This window comes from Genypterus blacodes, unplaced genomic scaffold (assembly GCF_046128005.1).
Source record: "Genypterus blacodes isolate CSIRO-AG114 ecotype Tasmania unplaced genomic scaffold, CSIRO-AGI_Gbla_v1 ptg000099l_1, whole genome shotgun sequence".
Classification (NCBI taxonomy): domain Eukaryota; kingdom Metazoa; phylum Chordata; class Actinopteri; order Ophidiiformes; family Ophidiidae; genus Genypterus; species Genypterus blacodes.
The window spans coordinates 2456868-2477128 of NW_027466903.1; the positions used below are offsets into that span (position 1 = coordinate 2456868).

Genomic DNA, 20261 nt, shown 5'->3' on the forward strand with positions numbered 1-20261 from the left:
TGACTCCTGCATCTGCTCGTTTCAGTTTACTTCAATGGAATTTCTGTTGTGGTACTAATGTTTTTATCTTACATATGGGATTTGAGTACTTTTTCTATCACTATATGAGCTAAAATGTGGCTGTCAATTATCCACCTTATTGATTTCCAAGATTATAATCCCGAATTACATACAGCCATAAATTCTTTTACTGCCTACATATTCCCTCTAATACTTATTCAGGTTCACTTCCGCAGCATGAACTCACAGGGGGGGTCACGTTCTTGTACTTGTTCAGTGGTGGTATATTTGAGTGTATCCTCCGCCACTGCCTACCAGTCGGAAATCAATGAGTGGCATATGAAAATAAAACTCCGTATTATCCCAAGCCATTAACATCGACTACAAATGGATGCAGCTCATAAAAGACATCTGGGCCTTGAGAGCAACTTTGCAAAATTTTACAATCCCCACAGTCTGAATCGCTGCTGCTTTTCCCCCCGCAATGTTATGAAATTGCCACGACATAAAAATACATCACCACCGGCTCACTTTGCTTTCATCTCTCCGCCAGGGCAACGCAAGCTGTCAACTTGTCTGCGCGTCCAGCCTGAGGACGGCGAGGACGGGAGGAAAATAACGACAGAACGGACTACAAAGGGTCTGCCAGAATCGTGCTGTTATGAGTCCAGCTTATTAAACCACAGAGGGAAGTAAATATACAAACACTAAACCAGCCGGCCTCCCAATAAAACATGGCAGAGAGGAGGAGGGAGGGAGGGAGGGAGGAGGAGAAACCCCACTGCTAATTTAATAAACTGACTATAGCAGGTTGTGCAATTCCATTATGTTGTGTCATCTGTCCCGCTGAGGCCCGATCAGATCCTCAGGGAAGGTCACTGCAGATGACAGCCGCAATAAGAAACAACAAAGAGTCCAGTGGGATTCAGACACAAAACAAAGCTCTGCCGGGTCTTTACGGGCAGGCGAGGAGGAGCTCAGGTCAGGTTTTTCATCTGAAACGCTCACACTGACGATTGTCCAGTAATGTCCTGACTTAGCAGGCAAAGACAGAAGACAAAGCTTGTCTAGTCTTCTCCTCTGCTCTTCTGTTATTTCTCGGCAGCAAAATTTTTTCCATTAAAGGCTCTGATAAAGACCTATATTAAGTCCTGGCCATGTTTTTTAAGCAGCATGCATCAGTAAAAATGACAGAAGTGAACAAAAGATTCCAGCTACGCTTGCTCGTTACTCATTATCTGTGGGAGTGCATAGCAACGTGGATTCAGCCATTGTGATTCTGTCTGGATTATGTCTCTCAGGTAAGATTTCTGGGCCTAATTGTGCATCTGAAACACACTTGTGCGTTTCCTCTTTGAGTGTAGTCTGGGTTCAATCACAAACGCAGCATGGGTTGCAGCAAACACACATTTTTTGCATCCTCATGTTTCCCCCTCATGGCCATGTAAGTCACCCTGCACCATCAGGAATACGACAACACGTTCCGAGGGTGGGAGTGGAGAGGGAGGGGCGCACACTCCGGAGTGCCTCTGCACCCGCTGCTGCTGAACTGTGCAGGGAAAGCTGTGTGGTTGTGATGCACTGTCACATCAATAGATAAACTTTGTCCAAGTAGAAGGTTTCAGAAAAAGTAGGGTGGGGAGAGAATCTAGTTTGTTATTAGACCGTTTGGTTATTTTTCTTTACTTTTTCCTCATATTTTGGTCTGTTTTGGTTTAACGTGTACATGGGAAACTTAGATTTAGATTATATTGGGAAAAGGGCATGTGTTATATTAGCTACATTACAATATATCATTTATTTTGATACTTTTGTTTCAATTTAATTTTGGTATCACCCCCAGATCCAGTATGGAACACACACAGGGAACATCCAGAATGCTGCTGCTGCAATCTTCTCTGAGAAACGTCAAAGCTATAGGTGAGTTTGTGTCTGCAAAATTCCTCCACTCCGCATCAGACCGAGCCAACTCAGCTCCAGTCAGTTCTTTGTCTCACGAGTGCAGAAAGAAAAAGCAATCACGCAGGGGCTGCGGTGTGATTGTTAGTCAGCCCTGTTTGGCTCTGGCTCATATGAGAAGCATTTCAACTCCCTCCTGCTTTACACCTTCAGCCAACTCATTGAGTGCTTTGGATGAGGGTCCAGCCCACACTGACATCAAACACCTTCTGGAGCGATGCAGCAACAACAAAGCCAACATACAACACCACACACACAGAGACTCCTGATTCTCCTGCACGATCACTGCACACACACACACACATCACCCACACGCTTCACTTACAGTTCGCTTAAATGAAACACAAGAGTGTGTGTTGGATTGTATGACCTAATGAATCAAAAACAGGGAGTTAACATTCTTGCCTGCCCTGTAAATCTGAGCACACAATAGCTTCAAAGAAGGAGAAGTTGGGACTTGTTTGATCTTCCTCAGCCATAAATATCTATTTGGGCTGGTATTGCTCTGGGGAGCTTTGATAACCAAGATAGACAGTTCTTGTTACTGAGGAGGACCTTGAGGTCTCAGTAAAAGGGTGATAAATATTCAAGAAACTGTCAGGCTCTTTTGTCAGGGTGTGTAATTACAGCAGGTAGATAAGCAGAGGTTCTTCCCCAACATGATTATCCCATCATATCACTGTCCCCTGGGCAAGGAAAACGCCGAGCAGTTTACGGGGGAATATCACTTTGTATCCTACAAGGAGCATCTGTGTGATGAAATATTAGGATTAAGGTAGACACGTTCATTGAATTAACCCTTGATAACCATGGTTAACCCTCATTAACCCCATTCTGCCTCATACAGCCTGTAGAGGGATAGACACTGGAAATAAAACAGCCTCATTTACCTCTTTCAGCAGAGATTCCAGAGTGAATGTGGCCACCTGACTTATATTTGGGTTTGCAATCGATGCACAGTGACACAAAACACACATGAGCCCACCTCCAGCAGGGACCTCCAAGGTGTCAAATGATCATATGACCGTGTTTGGGTTCGCTTTTCTTACCACTTGAATTCTTGCCACATATGAGGTGCTGGTAGGGCTGCAGCAGACCCCACACCTCCGAGTCGTTGTTGATCGCCTGCTCCAGAGACTCGAGGGTAAACTTGGGGATCCCGTTGTCCCTCTCCACCAGCGCGCTGCGCAGGACGCGGCCGAACACCTCCCTGAACAGGCTCTCCATGCAGGCGGTGAGGTAGATGGCAGCGTGCTCGTGGATCCGCAAGGCCACCCGACTATCCGCCATCCACCTGAAGAACTTCCCCACGCAGAACACCAGTCCGCAGCGCACCGACTTGCCCCGGCTGAACTTGTCCCCGGTGCTCATGTTGTAGAGCGACAGCGCGCTGAGAGCCTCCGTGATGCAGTTGACCGAGATGGTCCACGACAGCACCACCTTGACGGCGCTCTGGATCTCGTACTTGGTGCACTTGGCGTAGCGCAGGCTGAGCCGCTGCGCCTCCCTGGCCACCCGCACCAACGCGCGGCTGATGAGAGCCGACAGCCGGGCCAGCACCTCGGGCGGCGGGTTGCCCACCATCAGCTCCTGGTCTTTCCTCAGTGCGCCCTCCACCTCGCCCAGGCTCCATGGCACGTCCTCCAGCTCGGGCAGCTTGGCGCACTGACCCGAGCAGTCCAGGATCTCCGCGTCCTCCGCCAGGACGGTGTTGACCGTGTCCAGGCTGTTCTGTCTGCTGTGCATGGATTCCGTCAGATGCCAGCAGTTGCCCCCATGCGTGTTGGACTGATGCGTGTCAGAGCAGCACAACGACACGCTGGACGACCTGACCGAGTCCGCGGCTCCACCATAACCAGAATCAAGCGTTAAATCCTCCAGCGTCCTCACGACTGTCTTACCGTTGCCTGCCATAACTGCACCGCATACTGTTCGGTATGCTGGGTCCTCTGGTCAAAGCCACAAACTGGTTCCGTACGTTTCTCAGCCTCTGCTCGCGGACTTCACGGTGTCCATTCAACTCAAAACATGAACGCGAGAGTTTCCTCACTCTGCTGTCCTCCGGATGTCTCCTTAGGGTGTCCTGTCTGGGTATCCTTCCTGGGTGTCTCCTCTGGGTGTCTCCTCCGGGTGTCTTAGCTCCGCTCCACGACTTGACGCGCGTAAAGCCGAGCGCGCAAACAGCTCCAGCGGCTCGTGCTGCAACAAGCGCAGCGTGACTCCGGCAGAGGGGCGGGGCCAACGAGCTCCTGGCTGCAACGAGCCAATCAGCGTCTCCGCCAGTTTTGACTGACACACACCCTCTGTATCTTTGAGTAAAGACTACCTGCTGCTTAACTCCATTGCAGAACTGCAACTCAAAAGCACATATACTTAACCCAAGTCATTATGATTTTGTACCTGAAGGGAAATTGTGTACTTTTTCAGTCATGCCGCTGCATTTTTAAAATGATGACTTAAGCGACTGCAGCGCTTTGAATTACACATTTCAAAACAGCCCATAAACATCACTGTTGCCAGGTGACGTCTGCACCTGAGCCTGCCCAACAAACGCACTTAAGGCGACACCTTTAAACAGCTTGACACAGGAAAAGTGCTCAGTATTTCCTCTTGTGCAAGTACTCGACCTTCACCTGACCTAGTGGAGGCATCACTGCAAAGCAGAGAAAGTGCTTGTTTACCACTTACACCAGCTGATTTCTCAAGCTACTAAAAAGGGAGATTGGAGGTTGTTAACGTTGTATGGTGAGAAACCTTGCACGGTCAATTTGGAAGGTTTCCAGTATTGATGCATTATTATGAACCAGATAGCTGTAAATAGACTGACAGGAACACACACACACACACACACACGCACACACACACACACACACACACACACACACACACACACACACACACACACACACACACACACACACCCTGTGAGGACCTTTACTTTTGATACTTTCTTCACTCTTTAATGCCATGAGCTGGTTTGTTTTACTGCACCCTGGGATTATTGTAGTATTTTGTGTGTTTACTTCAGCGCTTCCTTTGCTGCGAGCTAAATAATTATTATAAAAGAGCAGCTCTGGTGCTGCTCGGATTAGCGGTTTGGTTCCCACTGAGACCGAACATGGTGGGGATGTTTATACACAAAGACATTGGCGCAACATTGAAGGTAAAATGATTTTAGTTATATAGATACTATAGAAGTCCCATGGCATAGCCTTTATATTTACAGGTGCATCAGTGAATATATGATTATAAACCAAATATGAAGACAAGGAGGGCCAGCTAAGCATGAAATTGAGTCTGATTTAGGTGAAAAATATACCACATCTACTTCACTCTTCATCTTCAGGGCTTTTAATTAAAGGTGACGTTGTGATTGTCATTTCCCCCCCAAATCATCTTCTCTTATTAAGAGAGTTCAGGTTGATACAGTCTTCACATTCTCTCTTTAATTAGATTTGACATTAAAGACATTTCTTCAAAGTAAGAAAGTCACACCGCAGAATTAGTTTTCAAGAATGTCAGAGGAATGAAATACTATTTTAGGCAGCCGGCCTCATTTCTTACATCTGAAACCTGACATGTCGAGTTGTGATGAAGAGACAGTGGGTTTGAGGCGCTAAGGTAGATTTTTGCCATGAACACCAGGAGCTTTTATGCCACATCCCTATAAATATTTCACTGTCTGAATCGTGGAGCCTGGAGGGTTTTCGCATCACAAATGCAACCGTTCCCAAATCCAGTGATCGTTCAGCCTCTCGGTCCGGGCCCGAGCTGCGGCACAGCAACACTGCATGTTTTATCACCCAAATACAACATGTTCGTGGTGCCTTTAAAAACAAACAGCGAGCTGAATCCTGAGGAGGAGCCTCTGCTGCTGCTGAGAGGAACATTTGGCGGAGTGATGATTCATCCTTCTGCTGGGGGTTTTCTCCTTGTGCGTCTGCGTTTGGAGCGACCATCTGTCTGCACTGCCTGCCACGCCAGAGGCCCCTCATATTCACTGTGCGTGACACTGCGGCATTCCAAACTTACCACAAACTGCACTGAAGTCACGGTGATGGGGAGTGTGATGCCTTCTCTTGCAGAATGAGTGTCAAGGGGTGAATGTAGAATGCAAAATGCCTCTAAAAAGATAAACTATGACCAGACTGGTGTATGGTACATTTTAGATTTAAAGTGTTGATATCAATCAGCAATTCAGGGGCGGATTTGATCGTCGATGACACCATAATGTTTAGGTCTATTCAGGTATTCAGATGTGACCGTGGTTGTGCTTCCTCTCCGGTCTGTGCCTCAGGCTTGATGCAATGCAGCAGATCTTGCTGACTAACTCAGGTGAGTGTGCTGAAGGTGGGCATGCAGCCGTCAGCTGCTTCCCTACGTGCTCCCTGGTCTTCCAAAGCTTGTCCTCACTTGTTAAGCCTTGGTTGCCTAGTAACAGCAAAATGATCATGATTTCCCGGCCAAGATGATAGATTGTTAGTATTTAGCCAGCAGACTGAGTGGGTCATATGACTGTGCCTCCTTCGTCATTCTGTACAGTCACATTTCTTATTCAGTGCTCTGTTCAGTCAGCTGTTCGTGGTTTTGCCGTTGCGTCATAATACACACATGAAGAATGTTGTTTGTTGCTTTAAACTGCATTTGTTTACTGCGCCATTTCTTATTCTATTACTTGTGTTAAATTCTGCATTTTGCTTGACTACATTAATACAGTTACAACTAACATCTCTTTGAAATTGTGCTGATGTCTCCCATAACAGAATGACCTAAAGAGCACAAACCTAGATTATGTCATTTTTGTGGAAATGCAACAATCGAATTGTTTGATTAAACACAAAAATAAGTAGATTGGCCATCCTATTGTGGTTACACGGTATTATACTGCCACCGTGTGGCCAAAGAACGTCACCTCAACTGCATATTCATCCTATGCTTCGATGTACATTAACGGCTGTTAATCAAAAATCATAAAAGGCAGCAAGAGGAAAACACTTTGAGCCCAGAAATGAGCCACTGTCTTTTAATGAAAAGTGTGTTCATATTCAACCTTCAGTTTCACTTCAAAGCTCATTGTATCAATTACAAATGTGAGTCTGTTACTCCTAACTAAAATAGTGCAAGGATTAAAGACTCATGCAGGCCACATGAAAGTTCAAGCAGTTTACAGGCGGGGAAACTAATCTGGGACACGTGAAACGAATGAAACCATCAGGAGACACAGGGCCCGGAAGTGCAGCTTGTAGAAATGAGAGCAGGGGTGGGTGGGGCATTTGAGTTCTGATCTATAACAACACTGTCTTGTGCACTCCTCTAGTTTATTCTCATAGACCATTAGATGAGGGTGCCGACTCGGCCGAGTGTGCAACGGCGTACTTGCCGGTGTCGGCTAAAAAAATAAATAAATTAAAAATTAAAAAAATAAATAAATACTTTTTTTTGGAATGCCATGCGATCGACCCACATTGCCTTCGCGATCGACCGGTCGATGCAATACACTGTATTTAGTATATAGTATATCATTGTATAGATGTTGTGCTATTACCATCACATAGATAAATATACTTTATCCATCGCGCGATCAATAATAAATATATAATCATTGTAAATTACGCACTAAATAAAGTTTATGTGGTAAATGTACTACTACTACTACAGTACTACTATTACTACGAATCATAATGATGTTAAAAAATAATAACACGTGCTCTTGTACGTGCGTTTACAACATGCAACAACAGCGATTTGCACAATAATTTCATTACACAGTACACAGACAAATTAATCGTCAAATCACAAAGCACGCGCGCACGGATACACACGCGCACGCACGCATAAGCGCGCACACCATCTGCTCATGCCTGCCTACATGTGCTTATCCGGGTTCTTTCGTGGTAACCAATGGTTGCAAAGGCACAGCCAGATGATTCTGTTCCATTAAGCTACCACAGGGTTGGCATTGGTCGTTATGGAGAGATACGATTTGTTTATAGACACAGTACAAGTAAAGTACAGATTACTGGGGCAAAACAGAAACGATTAAACGACTAAAATAAAATAAGTGAATTCATTTTCTTCATGGCGCTAAATGTTGTGTCTACATCTGATCCTGACATGCAGCCAAACATGTGCGGTGTAGAACCAAACACAACACCGCAACTACGCAACCTGGATCGTCTGTGAACTCGCTCTTGTTCTTGGAAGCACGCTGCAGAAACGTGACCACGCTGTGACACACGCAGCACTCCGAACCAATAGGAAGCGTCGGAATTGCGTGCGTCCTGCAGTGGGCGGAGTCAGAGTTGTAGGTGCGGCGAGTCGCTCGTGCAGCTTTACGTGGCCACCGGGACATATTCGAGACAACCTCTACAAGTCTGTTCCACAACGGAGACACTGATCATTGACGGAGTGTTAACGATTTATTAACAGCTAAGTATTCTCCCAAGCGGCATTTGGACGACGGATTTTGATATTTTAGCGAAAAAACGTATTTACATTTAACCAGCTTTCCCCGTGTTCGCGAAAGTGAGCAGCCGGTATTGCGTGCCACAGTGACCGGTGGTCGTTAGCAACAGCGATTTCTTTGAAGTACAGGCGGGCGGATTGTTTTGATATCATTGTTTTGATAAATGCAGTGAAGGTAACGTTTTTTAGCTAACGCTATTAAAGACGCATTTTTTTAGCCATTCAGAAAAACAACTTATACAACAAGTCAGGTTGCGCTCTCCAGAGATCCGAGTCTTAGAGCCCGCCGGTTTACTCTGCACTGCCGTAGAGGCCGCGCTGTCTCGTGCCCAAATGGTTCATCCGTCGTTAGTGTGTACATCATTCTACATTATGGAAAAGATGCTGTTAGAGCAGGGTTAAAGTTCACCGCCTCTCCGTACATCAGATCACCCAGATACTCTGTTACCCCCGTTTTTGAAGCACCATCGGTGGATTGTGAACGTAACGCGGAGTGAACACAGAGACTGCGGAAGAATAAAAAAAAGGATTTTAAAGAAGTCGTCCAGTTGAGTAATGGTCGTTAATACGATACACTGGTTCAGGAAGGGCTTGCGGCTCCACGACAACCCGTCACTCAAGGAATCTCTGCTTGGAGCGGATACCGTCCGCTGCGTCTACATCCTCGACCCCTGGTTTGCTGGATCTTCCAACGTTGGGATCAACAGGTGGAGGTGAGCGACACAAACATGACAGCAGCACAGACACTATGCACGGAAAGCATGTGTGCAGCCCGATGCTACACAATGCAGCAGGGCTGTCATTGACATGATCATAGAAAGAGCAGAACATACATGCTATAGAAGCTGCATGCATTGTATACATACCTATAATTTTACAATGCATTGCTGTGCGGAAGACACGTTCGAACTGAAGATAGTTTGGTGAAGGAGTTAATAATATGAAATAAACCATGTAAAAATAGCTTAAGTCGTTTCTGGAGGAAATAAGTGCAAGTTACTGTTGTGTGCATCATCATTAAAAACATAGTGGATTCCCGAAAGCGTTCTGCAAAACATGGAAGAAGGACAGAAAAAGTTATTTAATTAGCTGTAATCATCAAAAGTTGGCAAGTAATTGTGACATTGAAACAGCTTAAATTAGCAGTATTGGTATCACACCACTACAAAGACATCATTTTGATCACAGGTCCCACTATAGTCACACATTTTCAGCATTTACTCTTAATGGAGTTACCTGTTGATAAAAGAGCTATCAACAGAATAAATATGAGCCTCTGTCCGTTCTGCTTGCAGGCTATGTTCTAGTATTTAGGCGTGTTTGTAAATAATGACTTATCATATGTCCCGCCTACAGCAGCTCTTCTCCTAACTCTGTACTTGGATCAGTGTGTCATTCAAGTTTAGATTACAGACCCTCAGTGTGGTTTGCGGTGCTGTTCTGCCAGAGTAAACGCCTGTTGTTCATTCCCTCCAAAGGGATTTGAGACCCGCGAGCTACACAGGGCCTTCATCTACGTACTCAGACATTCAGACATTCCTTACAAGTGAAATCGCAGAATGTTTTGGTCTCCAGCTCCACCCAAAATGGAGCATAGCTCATTTGTAAGGTTGTGTTCTATCAAAGTCTCCAAACAGTACGCGGATGCTAAACATGTTGTGGTTTCTTGTGTCCTCGGCTGACACGTGGGAGTTGGACCTGTATTCTCATATTTCAGCGGTGAGGACATGTGGGCCTATAACTGTACTTGAAGTGCAGCCCGTTCCCATTTACCAAATTCCAGGCCATCAGTAAGTGCGTGCGCGAGAAGAGGCTGTTTGAGCCTGGTGACAGTCGGCTCAAGTGACAGATATTAACTAGGGACCTATCAGACTTTGTCTCCTTCACATATTCAATCAGCTATCATGTGTAAGCCTTGTCAAAGATCTGACCAGGTCTGATCAAACACACAGCATCTTGTTCACACTGAGTAGTTTGGGGGAAATTGTGACATATATTGGGATTTACATCAGCCTGCTTTAAGAAGAACATATTCCCCTGCTACGGTTTGTCATGTTTAGGCCTTGTTCTACTTCTGCGCTCCCTTGCTGGAATACATATCAGGCCATATTGAACCCCATCACAAAAGGCCCCCCTCCTCTCATCCGGTTGGCTGGCTGTGAGACGTCATCGTGTTCCAGTTGTAAACAAAGATTCCAGGTCAATTTAGGATGGATGGTTTTGTCTGGCCGGAGGCGTCCCATTTGGAACACAGACAAGTGTTTGCAGATTTCTGGAACAACTGTGAAGAAGACTGAGTTCCAATGGTAAAGATGCAAACCATCTCCTCTTCCTCTTCACACCGCTGTAAGCTTTTGCTCTCCCGCCAGTGCGATGCAGTTGGTGAAAGGCGTTCCCCTTTACAGAGCATCCATGTTGTGTTTCCACACTTATGTAACCCCAGCCTGCAGTGACGCAGAGCGTGCGTGCAGGCACACACACCCTGCTGGCTTTGCTCTGATTCATTCTGGTTATCATTTAGTTCTTTGGTCTTGTTCTCTCTGTAGAGGAGTTGTTTGTAATGTATGCAGTATGTCGGTGGGAGGGGGTGGTAGCAGCTAATCTGAGCTCAACGTATTAACTTAACTATTAACCCTATACTGAGCAAAAAGGAATGAAGTGATGAAGGTAATGTCTTCATGTTCGTAGGTGCGTGTGTGTGAGAGACAGAGAGGCACAGTCGAGTGAGTGTGACATCATGATTCCCTAATGGAGCCGTTTGTCGTGTGGAAAAGTGAATGATTCAGGATATTTCCAGCCGCAAACTTTGGTATCGATAGCAACGGCAAGGGAAGTGCCGTATTAATTCCGCTGCCTGCCTCTCTGTCTGTGGGTGTGTGCATTAATGTGTGTGTGTGTGTGTGTGTTCTCGGCACACTGGCCCACATTTACAGCTGGAACTAGAACATCTTATTCTGGGGACAGACAATGTCACACAGCGAGCAACAAAGTGTAAACTGAAGACCTGGAATCTGTTCTATTCTTCACTGACCTCAAACACACACACATACACACACACACACACACACACACACACACACACACACACACACACACACAGCAATGATTAACCACAGTGTGTGACGCTTGTGATGGCTAATGAGATGACGCTGGCCAAGCCTCCACATTCCCCAAACCAAGGATAAAAAAATTCACAATTATGCTAATAGGACCCTTTTATAGTCCTATGTATGTGTATATCCAGCTAATTATGTACTTATCTATCTGTAAATCAAGTTGTTGACACTCTCTTTCTCCGTCGTCCCTCAGGTTCTTACTGCAGAGTCTTGAGGATTTGGACGCCAGTCTCCGCAAGATCAACTCCCGTCTGTTTGTGATCCGAGGTCAACCCACCGATGTCTTTCCCCGACTCTTCAAGGTGACACGTCGACCCAAGTTCCAACGCCGAACCAATCTCGGTTTATAAATCTTTATTATTGATACTTTGGCTTAAATTTGAACTTCACCTAGTTTCTGTCTGTTGTGGTTCTCAGGAGTGGAAGATAACTCGTCTGTCTTATGAGTATGATTCTGAGCCGTTCGGGAAGGAGCGAGATGCAGCCATCAAGAAGCTGGCGTCTGAGTCTGGCGTAGAGGTGGCGGTGCGCATCTCCCACACACTCTACGACCTGGAAAAGTACGTCCTTGCTCCTTGACCCGTTTCGTGCGGAAGCGACTAGTCAACTGACACGATTGTTAATTGACATGTTTCTTCATTGCCCCTCCCCCCTGAAGGATTATCGAGTTAAATGGGGGTCAGTCTCCCCTCACCTACAAGCGGTTCCAGACCCTCATCAGTCGCATGGACGCCGTGGAGGTGCCGGCCGAGTCCATCACGGCCGAGGTCATGGGGAGCTGCACCACGCCGCTCTCAGACGACCACGACGACAAGTTTGGTGTCCCATCGTTGGAGGAACTGGGTGAGTGAGGCCGGAGACGGGCGAGCAAAAACTAAGGGGAGGAGAAGATGTGGATTCATTTGTCAGCCATTCCTAATTTTGTATTTTCTGTCCTCCAGGGTTTGACACTGAAGGTTTGTCCACGGCTGTGTGGCCGGGAGGAGAAACAGAGGCTCTGACCCGCCTGGAGAGGCACCTGGAGAGAAAGGTCAGCCTCACCCTCCTCATCGAAGCATTTAAAGAATTCATTTTAGAGTTTTTGGCCACTTTTTTGGATAAGATAGTTTGTATTCTATGTTTTTTTGTAAAGTCTATGTCTTTAAATGTTTTGCATTTACTGCCAGCATTATTATTACTATATTATTTTATTATATTCATTCATTATTTCAATCCCTGTCACATTGTAACGCCCCACACTAACCTCTTGGTCTCTGTCTCGCCCTCAGGCGTGGGTCGCCAACTTCGAGCGTCCTCGGATGAACGCTAACTCCCTGCTGGCGAGCCCCACCGGCCTCAGCCCGTACCTCCGCTTTGGCTGCCTCTCCTGCCGTCTCTTCTACTTCAAGCTCACTGACCTCTACAAGAAGGTAAGTCTGAAGCCCCTTTGTGGTGATAACACCTTCCCACATCGCCCCTTTTTTTTTTATTTGTAAAATGAGCTCATCGACCTCTTCCTCTGACCACCCACCAGGTGAAGAAGAACAGCTCCCCTCCTCTCTCGCTTTACGGCCAGCTGCTGTGGCGCGAGTTCTTCTACACGGCAGCCACCAACAACCCGTGCTTCGACAAGATGGAGAGCAACCCCATTTGCGTCCAGATCCCCTGGGACCGCAACCCTGAGGCGCTGGCCAAGTGGGCGGAGGGCCGCACGGGCTTCCCCTGGATCGACGCTATCATGACCCAACTAAGGCAGGAGGGCTGGATCCACCACCTGGCCAGGCACGCCGTGGCCTGCTTCTTGACCCGAGGAGACTTGTGGATCAGCTGGGAGGAGGGCATGAAGGTAGGGAGAGGTTTGACTGGTTGTCTTGTTTCCAGTGGAGCCGGTGGTGTGCAGGCCTGTGAACGTTCTATCTCGTTGTGTGTGTGAAGGTGTTTGAAGAGCTGCTGCTGGACGCTGACTGGAGTGTGAACGCTGGTAGCTGGATGTGGCTCTCCTGCAGCTCCTTCTTCCAGCAGTTCTTCCACTGCTATTGCCCCGTGGGTTTCGGACGACGCACCGACCCCAACGGCGATTACATACGGTACGTTGACCTCCGCTCATGCTTTAGGTCAGAATGACCGAAAGCCTGAATGCCAGAATGGGGTCCAACCTGAGGTCATTCTGAGCTCACTGACTTTGCTCCCCTTGTGTCTCGACTCAGGCGCTACCTGCCCATTCTGAGGGGATTCCCAGCTAAATATATTTATGATCCCTGGAATGCTCCAGCCGCCGTGCAGAAGGCGGCCAAGTGTGTCATCGGCGTCCATTACCCCAAACCCATGGTGAACCACGCTGAGTCCAGCAGGCTTAACATCGAGCGCATGAAGCAGATCTACCAGCAGCTCTCCTGCTACAGGGGCCTGGGTGAGGACCACACTGCATCAGCTCACTCCTGCTCTCCTCACACTCACATTTTTCCTTTACACCCATATTTTCTGCTTGATAGAAAAAAATATTTGAGTCTACTAAAAAAATGTAAATAATCCAGAATCAGATATCTGACAAGAGAAGAACAAGCAAACATTAGCTCTGCAGTGATTTGAGTGATTTGATTTGAGTTAGAACCACACCCTAAAAGTAATCAATGGAATCTTGATGTTAAATGTATCCTTCTCTCGTCTCTGTCCTCAGGCCTTTTGGCCACAGTTCCATCCAACTCCAACGCCAACGGCGAGGCATCGTCAGGCATGATGGGATTCCCTGCAGAGGCTTTGCACAACGCCACAACTTCATCTGGTAGGTTCAGCTAACGACCTTCTTCTACATCTCAATTTCTGTGTGTGTATAAGTAAATGTGTGTACAAGTAAATGAACTTATAAGGGTGTGTGTGCTTGTTTGTTCCCCTACAGGCTATCAGATGCCGGTGCACTCCCAGGGCGAGTGGCAGAGCAGCGTCATGGTTTATCCTCATGCTGATCAGCAAAGCAGCATTATCACACAGCAGCAGACAGGTGAGGAGCCTCAGACGCTTCACTATACCTCTCTTTACTCTCTTTAACTCTCTCACTTTGACTTCATCACTAAAACTTCTCTGCTAACCCTTGGATGCCTTTCCAGGTTACACAGGCGGCAGCGGTGGTATGGTGTGTTACACTCAGCAGATTCATGGCCCAGCAGCACAGAAAGGTGAGTGCTGATGGAGTTCCAGAGCCTCACTGTCGCTCTGTTGTCATTGCGTCCACAGTTCCATACATTTTATATACATTAGAACTAGAATCAGGCCTGAAATGTCTGTAACCCCGATGCTGACCAGTACTGGAGAAATCACGACATCAGCGACGACTTAATCAAGATTCGCCTGAAATCCATTGATATCCACTGATCCTTCATGCTTAAGGTGATTTCACTTTCAAGATCTAAACCCTGTGTGTGTGTGTGTGTCTGTGTGCGTGCTCAGGGCCTGGACACTACTCCATCACACAGACCAGCTCCAAGCGTCCTAGCGAGGACTCTGGGAACAGCACTGGGTCCAAGCTCCAGAGACAGAGCAGCCATTAGAAAGGTGAGGCGGACACTCAAGGCTCAAATGGAAAGTCAAGTCTCACATGTGCTCTATAAAATGGAAAACAATGTGTGTGTGTGTTCTTCCCTGCTACAGATGGAAGATGGAGCATCTTTAAGGCTTAAAGCTGCACAGCCCACACACGCACTACGTGGACGCTGAGACTTTTCATTTTCTCTGGCGGCGGACGCACAGAGCATCCGTCCAGCACTTTCAGACTTTTCTCCAGTCAGACTGTAAATCTCCATGTGGACCCCGGGGGGCCCGACAAGCGCCGACACTGGCGGCGCCTGAAGAGGCCTTCGACAGAAGTCCTTGTGTGTATATAAAGAATTCGCTAATTTCAGCTCACATACAACTTGTACATATTTGATATTGTATGTGCGTCTCCTCTTTGTGTAGCCATAGACATTGATATATTTTTGATATAAGAAATCGTTTCGATGAAACCCTTTATTGACTGTCTCTATTGAAGATGACGAGAAAGCTTCTCACTTTGACTCCCTCCAGGTTTTCTCGCCCGCTCTCTCTCTCCCTCTTCACTCTGTCCGTTGTTTTGGTCGTTTCCTGTATCTCAAACGGCGCCTTGTTCCTTCACCACCTTAGCGGCGACGTCGCTGTGTTACTAATACGTTATCGTCCCTGTCGGTGGTTTTTGAGGAAAGGGTGACTTCATATCACACACAAACACCCTCCCTCCCTCCCTCCCTCCCCCGTGTACTCACCAGTAAATGAACGGCGTCACTGGCGTCCGTCTTGTCTCTTCACGTGCTTGTCTAAAATTAAAAATAAGCTTAAACATGCCTTCAGACTGTTCTTTAATCACAAACCACAGTGCAAAACAAAATGTGGCTGCCGTTGTCATGGTGATGCCAACATCAGGTCGATTGATGTTGTTTAGTTGTGTGTACTCACATTTTCGTACAGCACTTTTAAAAAAAATATTAAAACTTTGAAACTTAAATGTTTAAGTATATATATACTGTATATATTTATTTATCCATGATAAGGTAAATACATATAACATAGAACCCTGTCAGCCCATAATCCAACAGTCACATTGATACACTAAACGCATGAATGTGTGTGTTAGATTCACACTCCAGTTTCTTGTTAAGGTCACATCCATGTTGCATTTATTCTCCTTTACAGGTTAACACAAGCTCTTTATTTACAAACGTGTTTTAAAACAGTTGCATATTTTACAGGAATCGTTGTTCACATCAGAAAAACAACTTCAGTGTTTGTACTAAACTCTGCCGATGGGACACTAGATGGCTCTGCTTCTGATGTCTCAGTCCCAGAATTCCTTTGAGTAGCTGGAAGCCTAAATGTCTTTCCTCCTTTTATGCTCTTGAGCTCAGTGATTGATCATGATTCCTGGAAGATGGTCAAGTGTCTTTCATGATCATAAGGCGGCTCTGCATAGAATCAACCACTTCATTTGTAAATACTCCGATTTATGTGCTGCTGCTGCGATTAAGGCAAGAATTCAAGTAAAATGTAAAAGTGGATGATAACAGTATTCTGCAGAAAATACAAAGACAATATACACATTGCATAATATAATGGAGTGTGAGGAACATTTGCCTGTGAAGGAAATACAAGCAGAGGTCCAACTAACATGTTCACATGCCAGTCCCATATTGCTCCCTTGGCATGTAAGAAACAACGCCACCTAATGTCCGCATCCAGCCACTTTACAGTGAAATCAACTATCCCACATGTTCATACATACAAACGGATGTGGATGCTCACTCCTCTGATATTTGGAGCGGAGCGACAGGGTTTTAGAGCGGCCTCTGCTGTCTGAGGTGCAGCTGGCCATACATCAACTCAAAGTCCTTTTTGGTTCCCACGATAACGTCCAGGCTCCCGCAGCGCACGTCGTATCCATAGGAGGCCAGCTTGTGGATGCGGTACAGCACGATCTGCGTGGTCAGCTCCAGCACGCTGGGGGATTCCTTCACCTGCTCCACGCTCAGGCCCACATCCATCAAGCCCTGGAAACGTCCCACCAGTGTTGGTAAGGTGTAGTACAAAATGGCGGGACACTGGATGATGGTTTCTTTGAGCTCTTCCTTGGAGCACATGAGAGCGTCTTCTATGTAGGCTATAGCGTGCCGCATGTACTGCGGCTTCAGCTCTGAGATGGAGGCCCTGAGGCTGGAGACCAGGCTGAGGAGCTCCTCTGTGGTGAAACCCTGCTCCCTCAGAAAGCCCAAGCTGTCCCTCCAGGCCTCGGCGGGCTGCAGCAGGATGTGCGGGTTCTGGAGGAGGAGCTTCTGCAGCCAGATGCAGAGGTTGCTCTCATTCCCACCCAGATCCAGGTAGGTCTCCCTCAGCGTGTGGATGACCTCCTGGTTTCGCTCCACGGGCCGGCAGAAGCTCTGCGGGGCGCAGGCCATCAGCTTGCTGATGATTCGCTTGTTGATCCACAGGCTCTGGAGGTACCTGATGTTGGCGTGTTGGTTGTCGCGGTTGGTCAGCGAGAAGAAGGATGCTGGGAACTTCTCAATGATGATCATCATCTCACACTTATTGGGGCACACAGACTCCCACAGCTCCCTCTGGGCAGCCATGTCCTCAGGCTGACACAGGATTGCCTCAGGGTGAGACTCAAAGATACTAGCGATGGCCGTGGTGTCTGCACCCATGTCCCTCAGCACATCGGCAGTCTCAGACACGTAGGAGGGCGTCTCCGACAGGACCCAACCTTTGAATTTGCGAAGCTTTCGGATGTCCACTGACAGCTCATAGAGTGATTCCACCGTCTGCTGGTTTTCAAGCTTCCTGTTGGGTGATGCCAGTGTGGAGGTCGCAGGAGCAGACGGCACAAGGAGCCTCATCCTGTGACAGTAGGAACACAGGGAGGCGGTGGTGGCACGAAACATGGCTGACGTGTGCAGTGGATCTGCATGGAGACACAATACATATTTCTGTTATACTGGGTACATGTGGTGAGTACACATTTACACACACACACACACACACACACACAGTTTAAAGATTAAACACCTTGAATGCAACCTCTTATTAATCAGTTGAAAACAGAAAAGTAAAAGGAAAGCTGATTCTCAGGCAAGTGGATTTGAAGACATTCCTCCTCTTCAGTTCTGACCGGCACGGTTTGACCTCTGTAGATTCGTTATCGGGGTCATTGATACTCAGTCATAATTAGGAGATTATGGAGAACATGTACCAAACAAACTTTAAACAAATGACCTCCAGAAAACTTACTAACTTCACTGAATGTCAATATAATGTCAAATATAAGATCCTGTCATGATTGTAGTCATGGTTGTAGTCTGTAATCTGTTAATATATTAGTGCAATATCGTTTATTCCGTTAAAAAGCACGAGACGCTTTAAATGCGCAAAATACATCAACATAAATATATAATGAGATCAAAATGGTGTTAACGCACACGTGAGAATGATCCGTGCGTATTCATAGATGTGTGTTCGAACTCATGTACCGTATTTGTTCTGGTGCTGCAGGAGTTGGAACACTGCGTTCTGTACATGTGATGTACTATGTTCTGAGCTGGAGGTTGTAATACGCCAGTGAACTACACACAAGTACATGACAGAAAATGATGCGCGTTAAAGAAGAAACGAAAGGAAACGCACAAAAGACGTGAGTTTGTTTAAGAAACAATAGTAATAACAATTTAATTTTACCAGTTTCCGAGCATAAACACTGCTGAAGCTTTCAATTCTCGCTGCTGCCGTCGTAGATCTGCCCGCGGACACTCCCCCACCATGCACTTTCATAGCAAGGTGGGCGGAGTCAACGAACAAAAGCGAGGGGACGTGAACGCCTCACGGGTCTGCTGCCTTCACTGTCCGTCGGAATTATCATTGACTCGGGGTGAAAATGCTGCCTACCTTTGTCAGAGCCGTTTTCCTTCCTTCCCCACCAGTTCCTTCTCTGCATTTTTACTCCCAAACGCTAGGTGGTGTAAGCGTGTCGTCAGTCCAGTACGTGAGCCATGGATGGAGCGTAACCTTAATTAATCACAGGTGTTTTTTTCCTCTAAAAATACATGTCATGTTAAATTATTATTATCATGGCTACAATGGCTTCTAACCTCAGAACAGAGGACTTGAAAGCAGCACCAGGTACATGAAAGAAGCCAAAACAATACATTTACCATACAAACAAAGACTTTGCTTTCGTTTCAAATAACTTCCAGGTACAGCTTTGAACTATTTGTGGACATTTGTGGGACAGTGAGCATTTGGACTGGTTTCATCTGAAGCCCCTGGGCAGGCTGAAATACATAATCAAATAAAACCAATACATATATTGATTTTACAATAACCATTGTGTACCATACTTGCTAAAGGATATGAAATTAGTGATATGCCTTAATTTTGTAGGTCCTGTGTTAATTTTTCACCATAAACATGACAACCAACCAACATGAGAACCAGCAAGTGACTCAACAACAGGTAAGGAGAGAGACAAGTAAAGCTAAATGTGGTTAAATAAGGGAGATAAACATTTAGTATAATCCTGTGAGCACATTAGAATGCTTGCCGGTACTGTCAGGCAATATAACTACGAGGAAAGGATACTTAAACACTTAATAAAATATATTGGTGTCAAGATTGCATTCCAAATAGAATAGAATAGAATAGCGTTTATTGTCATTGTACATGATAATACAACAAAATGCATTCGTGCTGTGCCTAAATCTTTTAACAGTGATAAATAAACAGCAATAAACTATAAATAAACAACTATAAATAAATACTAAATAACAATAAATAAACAACACACAATTCCATTCATACATTAAAACATAAGTGGTCCCAATAGCTCAAGATGTCTCATATGACATGTCTCAACATCACCATATGACATCATGACATCATATGACATCACAACATCCCACATGACATCATGACACCATGACATCACATCACATGACACTCCATATGACATCACATGATATCATAGCTGAAGATGACCATGGCTCAAGATGCCCAATATGTCCTAATATGTCCTAATATGTCCCAATATTGCAATTGACTTTTGGGGTACTAACTTGTCTAATGTTTGACTTGGCTTAGCTCACGTATGGCCCTTACAAAGAAGCTATTCTTCAGTCTGGTGGTGCGCGTGTGTAGTGATCTGTATCGCCTTCCAGAGGGTAACGGACAGAACAGGGAGTTACAAGGGTG

At 46.2% G+C, this 20261-nt stretch overlaps 3 protein-coding genes across 3 annotated transcripts in view; 1 reads left to right on the forward strand and 2 right to left on the reverse strand.

Annotated features, from left to right (window-relative positions):
- The window catches only part of btbd11a (BTB (POZ) domain containing 11a), a 95482-nt gene extending 91329 nt beyond the window's left edge, over positions 1-4153 (reverse strand). Inside the window, exon 1 of the mRNA XM_076159728.1 lies at positions 3009-4153. Within this exon, the coding sequence (XP_076015843.1) occupies positions 3009-3873 (865 nt within the window). The 5' untranslated portion in view covers positions 3874-4153. The remainder of the gene's footprint in view (positions 1-3008) is intronic.
- A 4103-nt stretch (positions 4154-8256) lies between these two features.
- cry1a (cryptochrome circadian regulator 1a) lies at positions 8257-15871 on the forward strand. The gene is made up of 14 exons (XM_076159760.1): positions 8257-9137; positions 11734-11842; positions 11958-12100; positions 12199-12383; positions 12482-12570; positions 12809-12949; positions 13054-13365; positions 13455-13606; positions 13727-13929; positions 14197-14301; positions 14416-14517; positions 14624-14692; positions 14964-15068; positions 15165-15871. The coding sequence occupies exons 1-13, from the start codon at positions 8980-8982 to the stop codon at positions 15062-15064; spliced, it is 1869 nt and encodes a 622-aa protein (XP_076015875.1). The 5' UTR covers positions 8257-8979; the 3' UTR covers positions 15065-15068; positions 15165-15871.
- Positions 15504-18830, reverse strand: LOC143008146 (transcription termination factor 2, mitochondrial-like). Its single transcript, XM_076159761.1, has 2 exons — positions 18753-18830; positions 15504-17982 (listed from the first exon to the last, which is right to left on the reverse strand). Exon 2 carries the CDS (start codon positions 17960-17962, stop codon positions 16859-16861), a length of 1104 nt encoding a protein of 367 aa, XP_076015876.1. The 5' UTR covers positions 17963-17982; positions 18753-18830; the 3' UTR covers positions 15504-16858.
- Positions 18831-20261: the final 1431 nt, after the last annotated feature.